The 21,317-nt window shown below is 44.2% G+C and overlaps 1 protein-coding gene across 1 annotated transcript in view; it reads right to left on the bottom strand.

Moving 5' to 3' along the window:
* LOC147733112 (uromodulin-like) overlaps positions 1 to 21,317 on the bottom strand; it is a 584,922-nt gene that overhangs the window by 532,509 nt on the left and 31,096 nt on the right. The window contains exon 3 of the mRNA XM_086955813.1: positions 11,964 to 12,065. Within this exon, the coding sequence (XP_086811939.1) occupies positions 11,964 to 12,065 (102 nt within the window). The remainder of the gene's footprint in view (positions 1 to 11,963; positions 12,066 to 21,317) is intronic.

Genomic DNA, 21,317 nt, shown 5'->3' with positions numbered 1-21,317 from the left:
TATGCTTTATGTAGCATTGAGTGACGCCTTAGTAATGAAACCACGAGCTGGTTAGATTTACCAATGCACAAAAATTTCTTACAATTTCTTGTAGGTTGTCCTGCCTGGCCACGTTTAAAAATATTCGGTTTGAAATCCTTCACGCCTTAATGCCCTGCTCTACTTACAACCACGTTTGGTATGTAGCAATTTTTTTTCTAAGCCCATTGCCTTAAAAGAAGTTCGTTTTGAGAGTGATGAGTAAAATATTTTCTTTGCATCTTACAGATACAAAGAATAAAACAGCCCTGATGTGAGATCAGCGACACTGTGCCTGATCTCGATACGCGTCGGCACTTTCATAGGGTGGAATAAAATGTAATCTCTACGATACTAGGACCGGCTGGTCCAGTATTGATTTGTTTAAGAGCCATTCATTTGCTTATAATTCCCCCTAGGATTGGTTTTTCCTATTTCTCTCATTTTTTGATTGTAATGTTTGTTCTAATGTTGTTTGTTATGTATTCTTAGTTTTTTGTAATGTTTGATGCAAGAAATGTTTTCTTTTTATACCGTGTAAAGAATTTGTTTTCATGTATGTACAAAGTATATATAGGTGTGTAAATATTTAATGTATTGTTGTTTTCTGTCATATAGCTTGTCATAACTTGAAAAAGATAAAAAAAAACATTGACATTAAGTAGGATGTCGAGGGGGATTACAATAAATTGATCTTTTCCCTCCTAATAAGCTTGTGGAGATTTTGTGGTTCGGGCAATTTGTGTTATATATTCTATAAAGGGTCTATCCCCCACCACATGTTTATGGACCTATCCCCTTATGTTCTTAGGACTTTGAGGGGAGAGGCAAAAAGAGAATTTACAAAATCATCAAGCAGCTGAAAATAAAATAATACTTGCTGCTCTTCTATGTTTTATGGCAACTGTGATTAACTTCACAGATGTCCTGCTCCTGCTGTGCATGTGCCTGCTGGGCGAGGTATTCTTCGACCTGCAGGCACAAGCTACAGCTGTGCCATCAGGGCAGAGGGAGTGCCGATTTTCAATGCCCTGAATAAGGTTGGATTTCGGGCACTTTCACAATGTCCCTGGGAGGAGTTCACAGAACTCCATTTATTTCAATGGCAGGGGGCCGGGCAGGTCGAGAAGGAGAACGAGGTAATGGGAGGTGACAACTTAAACTAATCTCGATAGGGGGCGGGCTGTAGGAGGGGTGCATCTGGGTTTTCCCTTCATTCCTCGTACGTCGTGTGCTTTCACTTTTGGAAACGTTACTTTCCTGAGGCTTTCTCTGTGGACACCTCTCTCATTTTGACACACAGGCCCAAAACAATACAGGTTGGCACCTATGTTTTCTTTAAGCTGCTTTTACATGAGCCCCCTGGGCCCTGGCTGAGTTAGAGAGTTCAGCTATTTTTAGCTGCATAGATAAGGTGCCAAGACTCGAACAGCGCTTTTTATTTTCCTCGCTTGAAAAGATTTCCGTCTCCTGCCTTCCTTGTGAGCTAGGGATCCAGAATCAGGTTGATGGAAAGGGGCGACCACTCGGTCCCCCCGAATGTATGGTCGGGGGCCCGGATCCTCCCGGGAAACCCTTTTGTGCGGGGGGGCGCGTCACGGCTGGTATGCCCGAAGCGGTGTAGCCGGGGCGCGCCTTGTTCCCGCCCAAGAGGGCTTGTCCTAGACACGTACACCGTTGGCCACGCCCCGTAGGCGTACCGGAGGAGGGTACATGCCCTCCCGAAGAGGAATAAAAGGAGCAGCAATCAGAAGAAGCATCCTCTTGTTCCTGTGCTAGGAAGCTGCACCCCTCGTTGCACGTGAGCCCTCGACGGAACAAGGAGCAATTTTGAAGAACTTGTAATTTTTGTGTTTCTCTACCAGTGACTTCGAACCTTCGGATCCAGGGCCGTGTTGAGCAACAAGGATCGAACATCCGACAACGATGCCTGGCAGGAAGGCCGGAAAGAAGTCAGGGACTGACCAGATGCTCCGCATGCTGATGAAAGATATGGCGAGTATGAAGAAACAGATGGCAGCGATGAACAATACGGGCAGACTGAAGAAGGTCATAGGACCGGCGTTACCCGGAGTCGTCCCCGCTGGGAGAGGTAAAAGGATCAGGAATAGGGCAGCAGGGAGGAGGTCCCGATTCCCGAGTTACCCCCGGCAAGCCCGGTCATTCCAGTTGAGGCCCCGGTACCGATCCCGGATGCGGGCCAACCGATTCCGGTCATTGTTACGCCCGCCAGCGAGGAGGATATGCCTCCGGAGTTAGCCGCCCAGTTAGTCGCATGGCTCGGCAGGAACGCAGGGGGTGCTACGACACCGGGAGACACGGCCGAAGAGGCCAAACAACTAATGCAGCAGTTGCGGCAGTCACGAGATGCCGCGAAGGCGAATCTCCCTCTTGTCCCCCACAGGTGACCTCGGAAGGACCAGCAGCCGGCGTCGACAAAACGGCGGGACCAGCAATGAAGCCGGGTAAGCAGGCATTGCCAATGGCAAGGGAGGGGTCTTTGCCCTCGAGAAGGGAAAAGGTGGTCCAACATATACCGCTGGCCACAAAAGAGATGATTTGGGCTGATAAATATGTGAATATGTTTTCTCTCCTGACCGACCATCACGAGATGGAGTATGTTAAGACTCAGAAGGATTTGTGGCATCCGAGTGTGTGGTGAGCAGAAATGGCGGGATTCAGGGTTGACGAAACGATCTCAAATTGGGCCAAGGCCTTTGCAATGTTTACGGCAATTATTGGGGAACGTTAGCCCGAGGTTTTGACCGAATTGGCCTGCTATCAGGCACGTATAATGGATTTTTATGAAACTTATGAGGGAGATGAATGGATGGGCTATGATATGAAGTTTCGCAAAGCCAAGGAGCACGATTCATCTCTGAGGTGGGATTGTCTCGACTCGATATCTTGGCAGAAGCAGCTCTTTCGGGCGCGACAAAGTCGTCCTCGCTTGGCGGGAATGGGTCGGGGCCGTCCCGCCACCGGCCGGCGGCGCCCTTTCGAGCGGGCCCCGCTGGTGACCACCAACCAAAGAGTGGTGGGAACGGGGGTAGAAAAGGGGTCTGTTGGAATTTTAACAGGGGCAAGGGCACTAGGCCACAAGGGACGTGTAAGTTCAGACATGAGTGTGCAAGTTGCGGAAATTCTTCTCACCCCGAGAGTTAGTGCAGAGCCAAGAATGGTGATACGGGGGGTAGAGGAGGGGCCAAACAGGTCTGAGGTGGACCAAGGAGTTCCGCTACCAACCCCCGTAGATATCATGGCAATGATCCCCTGGCTAAATGAATACCCTGATCATGTCTCCGCTGGGGTGTTGAGGAACGGCTTCTCGAACGGTTTCCGCATCCCGGCGGGGGATTTTCGGGGGGAATCATTGTGTAGAAACCAATTGTCGGCACAGCATAATCCAGCGTTGGTGGAAAGAAAAATTGCAAAAGAGGTTGCCCTTGGCCGAGTCGCTGGGCCATATAGGCACCCGCCAGTCACTAATTTCATCTGTTCCCCGTTGGGAGTAGTCCCCAAGAGGGACCCGGGGGAGTTTAGGTTGATCCACAACTTGTCAGCTCCCAGGGGTCTTTCGGTGAACGATGCGATTGACCCGGGAGTTTGTTCGGGGCGGTACGCATCCTTCGATGATGCCGTCGCCACGTTGAATCGCCTGGGGCCTGGAGTCAGCGTTCCGGTTGCTCCCGGTACACCCGCAGGATCAGCGTCTGTTAGGCTTTGTTTTTCAAGGACGTTACTACATGGATAGATGTATGCCAATGGGTTGCTCCATTTCTTGTGCTTATTTTGAAAAGTTCAGTTCTTTTCTGCAATGGGCGTTCACCAAGGCCACGGGCCATACCCAGGTTATGCATTACCTAGACGATTTCTTGTTCTTGGGGGCAGCCGGCGACACTCAGTGTGCGCAGGCGTTACGAGAATTTTGCACTCTCATGGAGCGATTCGGGGTGCCATTGGCACCAGGTAAGACGGTTGGACCATCGACTTCACTTGAGTTTCTAGGCATTGAGCTCGATTCTGTGGAGGGATGTTTCCGTTTGCCGGTGGGGAAGGTAGCGAAGTTCAGGGCTTCCTTGGAATTGTGCATCAGCAAAGAAAAAGTCACGCTCCATCAGCTACAACAAGCTGTGGGCCAGCTTAACTTTGCCCTCTGAGTGATACCAATGGCCCGCCCCTTTTCCCGCTCTATTGCACAAACCATGGTCGGTCTCAAGGAAGGACACCATCGCACGAGACTGTCTGCAGAAGTTCGCCAGGACATGCGCATATGGTTGGCATTTCTGGCGGATTTCAACGGTCGAGTGGTGTGGACTAAACCACCAGCGTCCTCGGACGAGCTGGGTTTGTGGACCGACTCGGCAGGGAGCGTGGGTTTTGGCGCCATCTTTGGTAATCGCTGGTCGGCGCAAACATGGCCGACATGGTGGCACACCAGCGGTCTCACAGGTAACATTGGGTTTCTCGAGTTGTTCCCCATTTTGGTGGCTTTGATGGCATGGCCGGATGAGTTCAGAGATCGCTCTGTGGTGTTTTGGTCCGACAATATGACTGTTGTTGAATGTATAAATAGTCAGGCAGCGCGCTGCAAGTGGATATTGAGATTACTGAAAGAAATTGTACTAATTTGCATGAGACTGAACGTACAATTCAGGGCGAAGCATGTGCCAGGGGTACTGAACCAGGCGGCTGATGCACTCTCTCGTTCACACATGCAGGCTTTCAGGGGTTATCTACCTTCCGCGGACCTAGCGGCGGCCCCATTTCCCGAAGCACTCTGGCTACTCGGTGCCCCGGATTACAAGACCTCGTGGCAGCAAGCCTAACCCCCAGGACATGGAAGGCATACGAAGGAGCGTTTCGTTCCTATTGTGCATTTTTGGGTCCGGCAGGGGGGGTCAATTGGGGTCAGGAGGAGTATGTCCTGAAGTTTCTTGTAGCACTACACAGTGCGGCCGATCAGCGGCAACGGCCAATAGGCACCGGGCCGCCATTTCGTTCATGGCGTAGGCGCATGGCATCGAGGACCCCACATCGTCCTTTTTGGTAAAGAAGGCCCTTCGTGGTTGGCAACGCCTTGAGGGTCGTAGAGTAGACGAAAGGCGCCCGATTGGGTTAGAGAGGTTGTCCCTGCTGATGTCGATACTCCCCACGACATGTTCCTCCCAGTTCGAGGCAGTGCTGTTCCGGGCCGCTTTCGCATTAGCGTTCCATGGGGCTATGCGGGCGAGCGAGCTGGTAGCAAGAAATAAGAAAGATGTAGAGGGAGGCCTGTGTCGGGATCACATTCTGATCAAGGGTGATTCAATGGTGGTCACAATAGCCAGGTCCAAGACCGACCAGGGTGCTATGGGAGACAGTATTGTTGTCCAGCGCATGCGAGGGTCCCCCATGTGCCCGGTGAAGTGCGTTGAGGAATATTTGGCGCGAAGGGCGGATGCATGGGGGGGAAGCTTGCTGAGACACATCAACGCCACCCCACTGACAAGGTTCCAGTTTCAGCGGGTGCTAACGATGGCAATCGCAGCGGCGGGCTTGGACCCGGGCAATTTCGGGACCCATTCCTTTAGGATAGGGGCCGCTACAGAGGCTACAGCCAGGGGTCAGAGTGTTGAGAAGGTGAAACAACTGGGACGATGGTCCTCAAACTGTTATAAAAGGTATGTGCGGTTGCACATGTTGTGAAGCCAATGTCATGCACTCACGCTTCTTGTCTTCTGTTTGGTTTGCAGTTTCGCGAGCATGCGATGCGGGGCGGACTGTGCAGTCGACCCGGCACCTGGGGACCAGCGGTCAGAGATCACAGGCTGAGGAAAGAGTGGTGTGGGTCGTGGGCCACTCATACGTGAGGCGGACCGGGGACGTATTCAAAGCAGGTGACGTGATTCACGCAGCTGGGGAATACGGGTACAGGGTGACCTTCCATGGAAGGGGCGGGCTCTGTATTGACCGGTTTCAATGTTTTATTGAGGAACTGTTAGGGCGGACAAGGTCACCGCCGTCTGTAATCATAGTTCACCTGGGAGGCAATGACTTAGTGACACTCGTTCGGCGAGTACTACTCGAGCGAGTCCTATCTACTGTTAGCTGGCTGGCGAGAAGGATCCCTGGGTGCACGATAGCATGGTCCCACATGATTCCCAGGAAGGTGTGGCGGGGGGGCCTCTCTGTGGCAGCACTGAACCATTCAGTGAAGAAGGTCAATAACAAACTTGGTAGGTTGTTTCGCTCGGCGCAGTTGCACTGTATCCCACATGGATGTATTCGGGGGGATCACATGTATCTCGAGGATGGGGTCCATTTGTCCCGGGAGGGGAATGTCTTACTCATAGGAGACTTCATAGCATGGTTAAGGGGTTTGTAAAAGCATGACCTTTAGTAGGAGTTTGTGGGGGGGCCGGATAGCCGGTCAACTATCCGGCCTGTGGCGGTAAGGTCATGATCGGTGAGCAGTAATTTAAAGATCCCTAGAGGGGGGGCGCCACCCATTATGGATGGGAGCGCCCGGGGGGAGGCGGCCATTGGCCCCTCAAACGGGGAGGCGGCACCCACTAAGTATGGGGTCGCCTAAGGGAAGGTGGTCATAGGCCCCTTCCAGGGGAGGAGGTGGCTCGATGCCCCTCCTACGAATTTCCCGGGGCCAGGATATCCGCGACAGCGGATATGAGAAGCAGTGTGGGGTGGGAGGGGGGTCCACGCTACCTTCTAGACACCTCACACGAGTCCTCGGACGACCATTAAGATGGCGTCGAGTTAAATAGAGGGCCCCCGCGAAGACAAGGGAAATTGGAGTTGGCACAGAGGTACAGTCCTCTGTGCGCCCGCCCCTCACACCGTGAGGGGGGAGTTCTGGTAGTTGGGATCTGACACCGGTTGCGACCTTGCCGTTGGCCCGTAATGCTAGGATGTACAATTTTAATTTAGAAAAGTATGCATTGGCAGGATGTTAGACTCGGCTAGGAAAACCTTTGTACTAGAGATTTGTTAAGGTTAGCCAATCAACGTGTCTTCATCATAATGTAATAAATGAAAATTGTACATGATATGAAACTGTTATTTTAATGTTTTAATTTTGTTTCATATTTTAATAAATACGGCCGGGAGGGTAACTCCCTCCCGCCTTCCAAAAGTTCAGAACTGCGTCCGTCTTCCCATCCTTGGGGATTGTGTTGGGAGGGGGTGACAGGCATCCCGGCCATATGGAAAGGGGCGACCACTCGGTCCCCCCGAACGTATGGTCGGGGGCCCGGATCCTCCCGGGAAACCCTTTTGTGCGGGGGGGCGCGTCACGGCTGGTATGCCCGAAGCGGTGTAGCCGGGGCGCGCCTTGTTCCCGCCCAAGAGGGGTTGTCCTAGACACCTACACCGTTGGCCACGCCCCGTAGGCATACCGGAGGAGGGTACACGCCCTCTCGAAGAGGAATAAAAGGAGCAGCAATCCGAAGAAGCATCCTCTTGTTCCTGTGCTAGGAAGCTGCGCCCCTCGTTGCACGTGAGCCCTCGAAGGAACAAGGAGCAATTTTGAACCCACCCACCAGCCCCTTATGGCAAAGTTAGTACTGCAATAAAATGTTTTGCTTTGATAAACATCCTTTTTCTCCTGGTTTAGTCATTAATAAAAATGTCGATGTTCGTACTGCAATAAAGTGATTTGTTCATAACAATTTTCCTTCCTTAATAGAGCAGAGTATAACAGTCTAGTTGAAGGAAGTGTTGAATGTATAAGTAATAAAGGATTGCATTTAGAGGTTAATTTTTCTTTCTTAGTAGGTAAACGAACGTCGTATTTATTTTGGTCGGGCGGTAAGGTCATGATCGGTGAGCAGTAATTTCAAGATCCCTAGAAGGGGGGCGCCACCCATTATGGATGGGAGCGCCCGGGGGGAGGCGGCCATTGGCCCCTCAAACGGGGAGGCGGCACCCACTAAGTATGGGGTCGCCTAAGGGAAGGTGGTCATAGGCCCCTTCCAGGGGAGGAGGTGGCTCGATGCCCCTCCTACGAATTTCCCGGGGCCAGGATATCCGCGACGGCGGATATGAGAAGCAGTGTGGGGTGGGAGGGGGGTCCACGCTACGTTCTAGACACCTCACACGAGTCCTCGGACGACCATTAAGATGGCGTCGAGTTAAATAGAGGGCCCCCGCGAAGACAAGGGAAATTGGAGTTGGCACAGAGGTACAGTCCTCTGTGCACCCGCCCCTCACACCGTGAGGGGGGAGTTCTGGTAGTTGGGATCTGACACCGGTTGCGACCTTGCCGTTGGCCCGTAATGCTAGGATGTACAATTTTAATTTAGAAAAGTATGCAATGGCAGGATGTTAGACTCGGCTAGGAAAACCTTTGTACTAGAGATTTGTTAAGGTTAGCCAATCAACGTGTCTTCATCATAATGTAATAAATGAAAATTGTACATGATATGAAACTGTTATTTTAATGTTTTAATTTTGTTTCATATTTTAATAAATACGGCCGGGAGGGTAACTCCCTCCCGCCTTCCAAAAGTTCAGAACTGCGTCCGTCTTCCCATCCTTGGGGATTGTGTTGGGAGGGGGTGACAGGCATTCCGGCCATATGGGTTTGTGCTCAGCTGTGATTGTTCGTCGGGGGTGCGTCACTGCCGAGTGGAGCTTCAATATGGAGGATGCACGTGTCTGTGAGCCAGGGCTGTAGGCATTGTGAATGTAAGACTCTAGAGAAGGGGCATCACATGTGGAGTGATAGAAAAAAGCAGCACAGCCTTTATGCTAATGGTGGACTAATTAATAATACCATGTTTATTTTGCCACATAGGTACAATTTCAGTCTCATTTAGGAAAGTTCCTTTCAGGCTACTTTATCTGTTTCACTCAAACCTCTGATTCACCTCATGTACAGCCTGTGTTTTCTCTTTTGGCAGTGCACATCCTATACCTGTGTCTTGTCTTAGTGTTCACCCCATGTCTGTGTATGCAGAGCACATCACACGCCTTTCTGTAGCGTGGCAGCTGGTACCTGTCTCTTGTGACTTTCATTATAAGAGGGGGCTTAAAAATTCCAGGCTGCAAAGTGACAAACTAAGATTTAACCGCAAGGAGGAATCACATGTAGGGCCTCTGTGGACCCCAGGGGCACACAAGCACTGAACAGGGCAAAGATTCACCCCAGGACAGCACAACCTGCAGATCAGCACTGAGGCAGCTGAAATAGTTTTCAAATAAGTTTGGGTACGAAAATATGCAATTGAAAGTAAAAGCAGGTTGTAACTTAAAAAAAGTGAAATTCAAATGCAGAACAGATGCATTAGGTACATGCTTTACTGTGAGCAAGCAGCAGATATTGCGACCCCTCTCCCACAGGCGTGTTTTTAAACTAAATCACATTTTAGCTATATTTCAGTAAAACCTTAAAAACATTTTTACATATAAAAGCAGAGCAAAAAATATTGTTTTCAAATTGTATTAGTTTGTGGCTGCACATTTGAAAGAACAGAATTATTTTGTGGTTCCCTGTTATGATTTACATCTCAAGCACAATAAGCTAAATAGAGATTCAAATGAATGCAGATGCCTCAGTCCGTCTGCCTGGGCATTGAACACAGGAATCACTTGTCCAAGGTGAGACACCAGGGTGAAGCAGGAGGTGGTTGGATAAGCAGCATGAAAGTAATAGCAGCATGTCTAAAATAACGATCACTGACCTAATCATTTTCTCAAATGTGCGCATCCGCAGTAAAGAAAAATGCAGAGATAAATCTTCACAGACCAAGAAACATGCAGCATTCTTAAAAAAGAAAAATAATTAAAAAAATACATTCAAGTCACCGTATTCCATTTGTGGCATTATTCAGGAGGTATGCGCTGCATGTTAAAGTATTATTTGTATGTTTTACAATATCAACGAGTAAATAAAAGTCTATCTCCTTAAGTAGAAGATACAAAAAAATCAAAAATAACAGTTAAAAGCGGCATTGGAACACAGGAAATGCACACTTTGTACAATGGTAACACTAGATAATTCCAGAGCGACGTATCTCCATCACCTCTATAGCTCATAAAAATTGGCAATTTCTTCAATGATAAATAATTCAATCGTATTGCTTTATTAACCTTCCTGCAAATTTGCTTGAAAGTGCACCGTTTGCCCACTCTTTTCTCAAAAAAATTTTCCCCAAACCCTCAATAGGTTGTTCGGGCTCGCTCGCTACGCTTGCTCGCCACAGTGCAGTACAACATTAATTTTACGCCCACCTCTTTCAAATGTCACCAGCCGCCCCTGGCGCATAAGCGACTGGGCCAAGGGTGGTTCTGGGGCAAAGGGCGATCTTACAAACACTGCTTCCAACTAGTCCATTCCTGACCTGACTCCAATGTGGGCAGCGCTCCCTTTATATCGGAGGTGGCAGGTGGTGGCCCCCGGTACTCCTTTTTAGGAACCAAAAATTATTTTTCAGCATTCAACTTTGACCAAGAGCAAGAGAGAGCAAAGCAGAATAGGGTGAAAGAAAAAGGGCAAGAAAGCAGTGAAAACAGAGACAAAGGGATAAAGCAGGGATAAAAAACAACCTGCAGGAATGAGACAGAGGCAGAAATAAGAGGGTGGAGGAAGAAGGAGGCATGCGTTGGTTCGTTCAAGACTCGGCAGTCGTGCTAAACAGCCGCCCTGATATGAGCCAGTGCTGGCAGATGTGACATAATAAAAGCTTTGGAACCTGTACTTTTATTATTATTATTAATTAAACACTGCCTTTGGGCATCCACCATAAACCCTTTAGGCCTCTAACAGCCTTTCTACTCTCTGCTTATACCCACTCCCTGGAGGCACACACATCAGTTGCAGCTGGTGCAGGCAACTGCAGTGGGGCAGTGGAGTGGGGCAGGGGACCGAATAGGTTTTATTTATTTATTTACCAATTCCATTGTCTATCGATTTCCCTGCCACCGCCCCATCGCACTTACCTGCATCGGCCGCCGCTGTATTTACATGCATTGCGATGCTGCCAGTTCACTGTGCAGCTGGACCAAGATTCATTTGATCACAACAAAGTCTGTCAGACAACATTGCTCTGAAGTAAAATAGGCAACATCATTCAGTTTTTATTAGTAAATATTTTTAAACATAAGCCTGACGTGTCCTAAACCCCCACTCAGGGCATACGTTTTAAAAAAACAAGTGGGGGGACTAATTAGCATAAGCAATGCACATTGGTGTCACATGACATCACAGGAAGGGATATCAGCACCCTGTGAGAGCCTTCTTTTAAAATAAATGTGCTAGCCTTTCCTTCCTTGCTTGCTATGGAAGGAAAGGTATTTACCTAACTTGAGGGTAATTACTTCGGAAGTGAATGTGCTGCTGCAGATAACACTGTCCCATTATGGCTCAACTGCATATGTAAAACACTAGTAAAAATAATTTTCTCACAATTTATCTTGGAAACATTTGATTTGAACTGGTTAATAAGCCTCTGTCATTTAACTACCCCCACTCACAAACCTGCAGTTTACTAAACACTCTTACTCTGTTTAACATTATTTGCCTGATATGGCCTGGGATATGCGGATGGCAGTCAATTATGTAGTGTACCAGATTCCAGATATTTCTGTCAGGTGGTGGGTGCCCCGACATCTAAAAGATTCAGCTGGGGAGGGGGCTCAACCAAAAAAAGTTTGAAGACCTCTGCTGTAAGCACATGTGCATGTTGTGAGATGTGTAGTGGTGAAAATTGTTGCGTCGATAGAAAGCTAAAGCTCCCTCTTGTAAGACCCTTAAACGTGTCTTCATACATAATGTAAATGCACAATCAGAAAATCGAATGGTTTAAACTATTTTGGACATCGTAGAGTAATAATGTTCGAATGCCTTATTCAATTTTGACAATGCAAATACACTGTTATTTTGAAAAGATTTTATGAAAATACTATACTCAAAGAAGAAATGCACACTGAGAAAAATTGAAACTTACTCGCATGTAAATATGTAGTGGGATTACACTTGCACACCGCAATCCCTTCAACCTCAGTGCACACCTCATCACTAGCGCACGCAGGTTGACAATTCAGCACGTCTGGAATAGAAGAAAACAACAGATGTCAAGCTTGGTTACACTCTGGCCACGTTGGCATTAAGGTTACCTAATAATATCAAATACAACACCAAAACAGCTTTTAAGTGGTGTTTGCGCATACCCACGCTTGCGTTATACAAACCTTTAAGGAATAATGGGGCATATTACCAAGCAATAGTGATAATTATCGCTATTGCTTGGTTAGAGACAAAAATTTACCGCTGAGCTGCGGCGATTTTTATCGCAGATAAACCTTGGTATTACCAAGGTTTATCGCAAATGCGATAAAAATCGGTCGTAATGCATGAATATGGCTGAAAAGTCAGCGATATTCATGCATTACCGAGCAAATGCTCTTAGCCATGTTATCAACCTCCCATTGGATAACATGGCTAAGAACTGCTCAGGGCAGGTGTTAGCTTTTCGAGATATTCGAGCTTAGCGCGAATATCTCCATAAGTTGGTAATAGGAAATAGCGATGTTAGCGACTGTTTCCAGTCGCTAACATCTTGGCACGCCCACTTTGCATGTCATTAGTGATAAATATCACTGACATGCAAAGTGGGGCCCAAGATGGTCGCTATCTCCTACTAGCTGTCGCTAACTGGTGTTAGCGACAGCTAGGTAATAGGGAGATCATTTTATCCCGCTTTCTTGGCTTTTAAAGCCAAAAAAGCGGAGATAAACCCCCTTGATAATATGCCCCTTTGTTTTAATCTTCCCACCAAAAAGTGGCTTGAAAACACAACCGCGCGTTTGTGTAATCAAATCCTATCAGTTCACTTTACGGCATTTTAATCAATTAACCATTAAGCAACACATTAGGAAGCCTCAACAAATAATCACAAAATAATCTTTCATTACTTCCAGCCTTCTCATATACACATGTACTGATAAACCAATGGGCATGCAACTTCCATAAAGCAGCGCTTTAGTGTATTGAGTGTGAAAAAAATGTGTTGGGTTTGTACAGTTTATTTATCGAGATTACCAGGCTATAGGACCTGAAATTGGACGTTAATTCTTCGTGCCTGCACACACAGGAATATCTAGTTGGGAGATACCACTGTAGGTGTGTCATGTTGTTTCATCATTACTCTAGAATTGTTTTCATTTAACCTTCTTCTTCCCCGTGCATTCCTAGCAAGATTCTAGATCTCTTGCTTGTTTGTTAACCCTTTGCATGCTGATGACGGAACCGCTCCGTCATCAGCTGCGGGTGCGCTGTGCTGATGACGGAGCGGTTCCGTCATGGCCCAGCCGCCGCGCCTGCGCGGCGCTGATTTCACGCCTGCGCGGGCGTTCTAAAGAGCGGGGCGGGTCATGACGGAACCGCTCCGTCACCAGCATAGCTCAACCGCGGCTGGTGACGGAGCGGCTCTGTCACCAGCATGCGGCCGCCGCGCGGCCGCCCCGCCCCTTTAGCGCTGCGGCGGAATAGCCGCCGCAGCGAAGGGGTTAAGGAGTTGCTGGGGAAATAAGTCCTGTGTAGGCTGCATCCTACCTTGCCCCTGTGTTCTTCATTAATAAGCCACTTAACTTCAATTCCCCGTGTGGTTTGGACTTTACAAGGTGGTTGTGCCCACAACCTTCCACAATGAATCACACTATGTCCAACGGGAATCATTAGACACAGTATTGCCCATAAATCAGAAGTAGCTCTGAGGTCCCCTATAGTTTGACCTCACCAAATACAAAACACCACCCCAATCCACGCACAAAATATATCACTAAAAAACAGCGCACTAAAATACCAACCCAAACTGCTTTGTTTGATGTTAACTTTCGACTCTAATAAGAGCCTATAGTTCAAATAACTCACAAGTGTACTAAAAGCCAGACCCAAACACAAACCATTTTCTCTAAATAGCATGTACTCAAATAGGTCGAGCTCCACTTACCAAACTCAAGTAACCACTATAATCCCTGTAAAAACAAGTGTCTGCTTTAAAATGGGCGACTTGTGCCGAAAAGACGTCAGGACTTGAATATCTTAAGTTATGACAGTCGAGTTCTAACGTCACAATGCCTACTGCCCGAACCAAGAGGAGGTGAAAGACAGACAGGTCACTGAGCAGCGGTTTAAAGCAACGAAAATGAAATGTTGCTTTTCTTTCAATTTCCTCTATTTTCTGGTTTAAGGTGACAACAGAAAGAACATGGGGGCATATTATCAAGGGATTTATCTCCGCTTTTTTGGCTTTAAAAGCCAAGAAAGTGGAGATAAAATTATCTCCCTATTAGCAACAGGGTGCTAACACGCAAAATCGCATGTTAGCACCCTTTTTATCTAAGCTTCCCCTTGCATCTCTAACGAGATGCAAAGGGGGCGTTCCGGAGAAAAATAATAGGAGAAATGTTGTTAAGCGACATTTCTCCTATTATCAAGGATTTTGCTAACCCTGTTAGAGATAAAAAAAAAAGCAGTACTAACCGCGGTTAGCACTGCTTTTTTTACACCTGGTATTTTCCTGACTTAGCCATGATATCCTATGGAAGGTAGATATCATGGCTAAGTTTGTGAGCCCCTATTATCAAGCTAACTCCAAATTTCGAGAGATTATCGTTGGATTTCCAGAGATAATCTCTCAATTGGCAGTTAGTGCGAGGATTTTTATCACTACTGAGATAAACCTTGCTAATAGCAAGTTATCTCTGCGATAATTTCCGGCGATGCTTAGCGTTAAAAAATTCGTTGCTAAGCATCGTTAGCGGTAAATATCGCTAAACGTTGGTAATATGCCCCATGATTATTTATTCCATTCCTTAGATAATTATAGAAAAGTTGGAATCTTTCTGCATGTTTCTACACATACTGGGCTACTGCAGTTTTTTTAAAAAACACATGAATTGTTTCTTATATAGTTTTGCACCAAATACTCAACAGGATTTTGATGTGTTTACTCTTGCTTTTGCAAATATGCTGTCTCTTTCATATGAAAGAGCTACGCAACAGGATTTTAAGTGATTTGAGGGAAAGGTGATGGTGTGATCTTGTATTATATGGGAAAAAGTATTCCCTGCAGCATATGATAAGGATATTGCAAGTCACCTTTGAGTTCCATGATATTATAAAGAACTCTGCATTCGGTCTTGTTCTTCTATGTGGTTAAGGAAATCCTCTGCCATTGCAATAGACTTATAATGTACAGCAGTGGGTAATTTATCCCTTATATAATAAACATATGACCAAACATACAATTGAAAGCAGTAAATTAACAACATCCATCCCGGTATACACTCAAAATATCGAGTTTTTAATATCCAGTTACATTAATATCGAGTTAAAAATATAGAATGGACACAATATCGAATGGACACAATATAGACTACAAAAATATCGAATAGAATAGCATTAATATCGAATCAAAAATATAGAATAGACAAATATTGAATGGACAGAATATAGACAATAAAAATATAGAATGACAGAATATAGACAACAAAAATATAGAATGGACAGAATATAGACAACAAAAATATCGAATTCGAGGTAAGTAAGTTAATATTAATTTTTTAAAGTATTTTTTATGTTAGTATATGTGTGAAAAGTGTATATTTATTTTATAAATTATTTTAATTAATTAATTTTATGGTATTTAATTTTTGTGTAATATAATTCTGTAGCGGGTTGTGGGTTTTAGGGGAATAGGGTGGGAAGTATTTTATTTATAATTAATTAAATATGTTAATTTATTTATTGTTATTTATTTTGAATTAATTGTTAGTTAATAATTAATTGGTAATCAATTAAAATATAATTGGTAATTATTTTAATTAGTTGATTAATTGATAATTATGTTAATTTTATTAATGTATTTTCTGTAGCGGGTTGTGGGTTAATAGGGGAATAGGGTGGTAAGTAATTTAATTATAATTAATTAAATATGTTAATTTATTTTTTGGTATTTATTTAGAATTTATTGTTAATTGATAATTAATTGGTAATTATTTAATTTAATTGATTAATTGATAATTATGTGAACTTTATTAATGTATTTTCTGTAGAGGGTTGTGGGTTTATAGGGGAATAGGGTGGGAAGTAATTTAAATATAATTATTTAAATTTTTAAATGTATTGGTATTTATTTTGAATTCATTGATATTTAAATTTTTAATTGGTAATTAATTAAAATATAATTGGTAATTAATTTTAATTAATTGATTAATTGATAATTATGTAAATGTTATTAATGTATTTTCTGTAGTGGGTTGTGGGTTTATAGGGGAATAGGGTGGGAAGTAATTTAATTGTAAGTAATTAAATATTGTTATTTATTTATTGGTTTTGTTTTGTTGTAATTTTTAATAATTTTGTAATTTGTAATTAATTAATTGGTAATTGGTAAATATTTTGTATTAATAGGTAATTATTTGTAATAATTCTTTTTGTATTTTTAATTTATTAATTATTGTAATTTTTGAAATTGTTAATCACTTTTAATTAATTTGTATTTGGTATTAATATTTAATTTATTTTTATTTATATATGAAGTATTTACTTTCACTACTGTTGCACTTTCTGGATTGGGAATAGTAATTTTTACCCCTACGCTATCCAATGCTTTCCCTACTGTTGCACTCTTTGGAGTGGGAATAATATTTTTTACCCCTACGCTATCCAATGCTTTCCCTACTGTTGCACTCTTTGGAGAGGGAATAACATTTTTTACCCCTACGCTATCCAATGCTTTCTCTACTGTTGCACTCTCTGGAGTGGGAATAGTAATTTTAACTCTCCCACTATCCAACGCTTTCCCTACTGTTGCACTCTCCGGAGTGGGTATAGTAATTTGTACTCCTACGCTATCCAACACTTTCTCTACTGTTGCACTCTTTGGAGTGGGAATAGTAATTTTTACCCCTACTCTATCCAACACTTTCCCTACTGTTGCACTCTCTGGAGTGAGAATAGTAATTTTAACTCTCCCGCTATCCAACGCTTTCCCTACTGGTGCACTTTCTGGATTGGGAATAGTAATTTTTACCCCTACGCTATCCAATGCTTTCCCTACTGTTGCACTCTTTGGAGTGGGAATAGTAATTTTAACTTTCCCGCTATCCAATGCTTTCCCTACTGTTGCACTCTCTGGAGTGGGAATAATAATTTTTACCCCTACGCTATCCAACGCTTTCCCTACTGTTGCACTCACTGGAGTGGGAATAGTAATTTTTACCCCTACGCTATCCAACACTTTCCCTACTGTTGCACTCTCTGGAGTGGGAATAGTAATTTTAACCCTCCCGCTATCCAACGCTTTCCCTACTGTTGCACTTTCTGGATTAGGAATAGTAATTTTTACCCCTACGCTATCCAATGCTTTCCCTACTGTTGCACTCTTTGGAGTGGGAATAGTAATTGTAACTCTACCGCTATTCAACGCTTCCCTACTGTTGCACTCACTGGAGTGGGAATAGTAATTTTTATCCCTACGCTATCCAACGCTTTCCCTACTGTTGCAATGTCTGGAGTGGGAATAGTAATTTTTACCCCTACGCTATCCAACGTTTTCTCTACTGTTGCACTCTCTGGAGTGGGAATAGTAATTTTTACCCCTACGCTATCCAACGCTTTCCCTACTGTTGCACTCACTGGAGTGGTTATAGTAAATTTTACCCTTTCCGCTATCCTACGGTGAAAATATTGCACATTTTTTATTAATATTGCGTTTATATATAAATATGTGTATTAACAAATCAATTTGTATTATTTATTTTTTTACTTACATTAAATATTTATTAATTTAAAATGTATTTAAGTATTTTAAGTATGTTTAAGTTAATTATATTTATTATTTATTTATTTTTAATTAATTTAAAGCATTTTAAAAAATGTGATATTTTGACTAACTATATTTTTTACATCGATATTTTTGATTCGATATTTTTGTACTTACCTGTTTGGAGATAGGAGGTCGATATTTTGGTATTCTATATTTTTACCTCAATATTTTTGCAACTCGATATTATTGACCTCGATATTGGTTCAGTGATCCATCCATCCCACTGATTTCTCAACTCAACCAAAAAGAAACCAGACTCCTGTCTGTGACAGAATCCTAAAGACCAGCTCTAAAAGAGGGTAATGGTCCAGCAGTACAGCAAGGCCATACTAATTGCCATATTAGTGGCAGAATACATAATAAACATACCCTAATAGCAAAAACATATGCATGCAAGAAACCCCAAAACCTTTCACCAAGCATAGCTTTATAGGTGTTTGAAGTTCCTAGTCTGCTGGGCTGGCCAAGACCTTTAATCTTAGAATTTCATCATAAAACATGCTGTGAATTAAGGGCTGCAACATTGTACAAAGTGTCCCTGAATGAGATACGTGTTCAAGACAATAGGAACACAATCATATAAGTAGTAGGTACTTTGTTTTTCCCACAGAAAAAACCCCAGAAGATCCCAAATGTCTCTAAAGTGAGAGTTTTGAATAAACTAAGGGCCAGGTGTATGACCATGACAATTTGCGAGTTGCAAATTGCACTAGATTGCGATACTGCTTGTGATTCCCAATGGGGTTGCAAATTGCATGCCTCATCAATATTCATGAGTCACTCGCAATTTGCGACCCCATTGGGAATGGCTGGCCCTCCCAGGGATGGTGGCCTGCTGGGCTCAGCAGAGCTCCATGTTTGGGACTGCTTTTAAATAAGCATTTTTTTGTTTTTTAACTGCATCCCATTATCCTTAACCTGTTGCCCGCAGCTGGAATTCCGCTGCGGTGCGGGTGATTTATGACTGGGCGTGGTCAGGACGGCCGGGGGCCGTCCTGCCCACACGCCCACCGTGACTTCGGACGGCTGGGGGCCGTCCGACGCACGGAAAGGGTTAAAGGAAAAAAGAATGCATTTATAAAGAAAAAAACTAAAACTTTCTTGTTTCATTTTTTAAGGGCAGGTCGTGGTCCTTGAGACCACTGTCTGCCGCTAAAAAATATTTCCCCCTGCACTTGCAAATGGGAAGGGGTCCCTCTGGGACCCCTTCCCATTTGCAAGTGCATTACCACCCTCTTGAAGAGGGCGATAAATTGCGAGTGCTTTGCAACCGCAATTGCGGTTGCAAAACTTTCAAACATGGGGTATAGTGTCGCTATGAGGAAGGGACGCCCTTGAAACGCCCTTTCCTAATAGTGAGTCGCAATTCCTATTTAGCAAGTCACAATAAGATTGTGATTTGCAAATTAGGAATTGTACATAGCACTATTAGTTTTTGCATGAGCAAACGGGTTGTATATCTGGCCCTAAGTTTGCTCTTCCAGAGCCTTGTTGGTTAAAGCTAGATCCTCGATCTAGAGCGGGAATTAAGAGTTGACACAATGAATAGTAGCATTTATCTTCAATTGTCAGGATCAAACTTAATATTTGTGCAGAGTGAGGGGCTTGGGAAGAAAGACTGAAAGGAGAAAAGAAAACGGTAAGAAAAGTTAAGACAAGAGGTAACTGAGACACAAGAGCAGCTTTCTCAAAACACGCAGATTGCATCTTTCAGCGAAGAGCTGGGCTTGGACTGAAGCAAATGGGCTCTCTTCCAACTCTATAGGACACAGGGTCTCTGGGTAAACTAATGGAAGGAAGGTAAGTCTCCTTCTCCTACATGGTTTCATGCATTTTGTTTGCTTTTGTGTTTCTTTTTTTACACTGAAATATCATTCTCTCCTAAAAGTGACAGTGTAAATGTCTGAATGAAAAGGTCTAGGAGGGTATGAGGCAGTCCCATGAGTTAGACAATAAATAGCAATGGTCTCTAGATATAATAAAAAGTATAGAGTTCACATTCAGGAAAGGACAGCAGGGTAAGTTTGATCAGTCTTGTTCTTTCAGGCCAGATGCATGCTGTGCTTAATTTGTAATTCCTACATTTCTTTAGGAGCCCCTGGCCAACAACATCAAAGTTTGGAGTGTCAAATTCCAAGGCTGCATATTCTTAATTCCATCTCGAACCTCGTTAATCTACCAACAAGTTCACCCTTGCTCTTTAGCTATCAAATTATAAATTATTTTTAATCCCTGCTTTCTCGATTTGTCACTATCTTTATGTCTTCCTATTCTACTTTCATTCCCTGTTTTGTGATTTTCTTCCTATTTTTCTGGTTCAAAGTTTGCTAAAATAAAATAAGTGCTGGTCCCCAAAAATGAGTGGCGGTAGACCCTACCCCAACAACTGCCGCAATTTAAGCACTGGAAGCTTGTCTCGCCTTCGCATTTACAGGGTGCGAGGCAGGGGTCAGTTTTCACCCAATATTCATTTAGGGCTCACCTAATTGAAGATCGTCCACCTGTGAAACAAGAATTGGCAAGCCAATAGGTCTGATTTATGCAAGCTCTATTGGGTTTGCCAATGTGTTTTAGCCATGTGCATGTCTGGTATTCAGCATTGCTAAAAGTTTTGGAGTAGAGCAGAGTGGAGTAGAGCAGAGTGGCGTAGAGCAGAGTGGCATAAAGCAGAGTGGTGTAGAGTAGAGTGGTGCAGAGTAGAGTGATGTAGAGCAGAGTATAGTATAGTGGAGTAGACTGGAGTGTCTTGGAGTGTTGTGGAGTGTCGTGGATAGAGTAGAGTGGAATGGAAAGGAGTAGATTGGAAGGGCTTAGAGTGGAGGAGAATACCATAGAGTGTCGTAGAGTGGAGTGGCATAGTGTCGTAGTGTGAAGTAGCATAGAGGGAGATGAGTAGAGTGGAGTGTTGTACCATAAGGTGGAGTACATTGATGTAGAGTGGAGAAGAGTGAAGTGGAATGTCATAGAAAGGAGTGACAGAGTGTCAGGGAGTGCCGTGCAGGGACAAGAGTATCATAGAGTTTACAGTAGTTTTGAGCTATTAGGATTTTAAAAAGGTGCTGGTTGAGCTGAGGAGGGTTAAATCATAAATATATTGTGATAGCTGAAAAGGTGTTTTCAATTTGCGTATAACTTTATCACCATTCACAAAATGTGCACCAAATTTGGCAGATGCTTAGTATATTTTACTAATTCTTGCTATTATTACATTTGAGCAGGTCATTTGTCAGGTTGTCTGCCTGCGACAGACTGATGCGACTGCCAGGCCCAAGATCAAGACAACTGCTTAGCTACGCTGCGCATGGCCACATCATGTGTACTCCACCAAATGAGTCTATGGAAGTTGAGTGAAGAGCTTCATAACAACACATCAATTCAATAAAACACAATGAAATTTAAGTTATGGTTCAGGGAACCCAAAAATGAAAAAGCGTTGACATTTCTCAATTATGGTTACTGCTGTGATCC

This window comes from Lissotriton vulgaris, chromosome 2_1 (genome assembly GCF_964263255.1).
Source record: "Lissotriton vulgaris chromosome 2_1, aLisVul1.2, whole genome shotgun sequence".
NCBI classification, from domain to species: domain Eukaryota; kingdom Metazoa; phylum Chordata; class Amphibia; order Caudata; family Salamandridae; genus Lissotriton; species Lissotriton vulgaris.
This window is presented reverse-complemented; position numbering and strand designations above follow the sequence as displayed.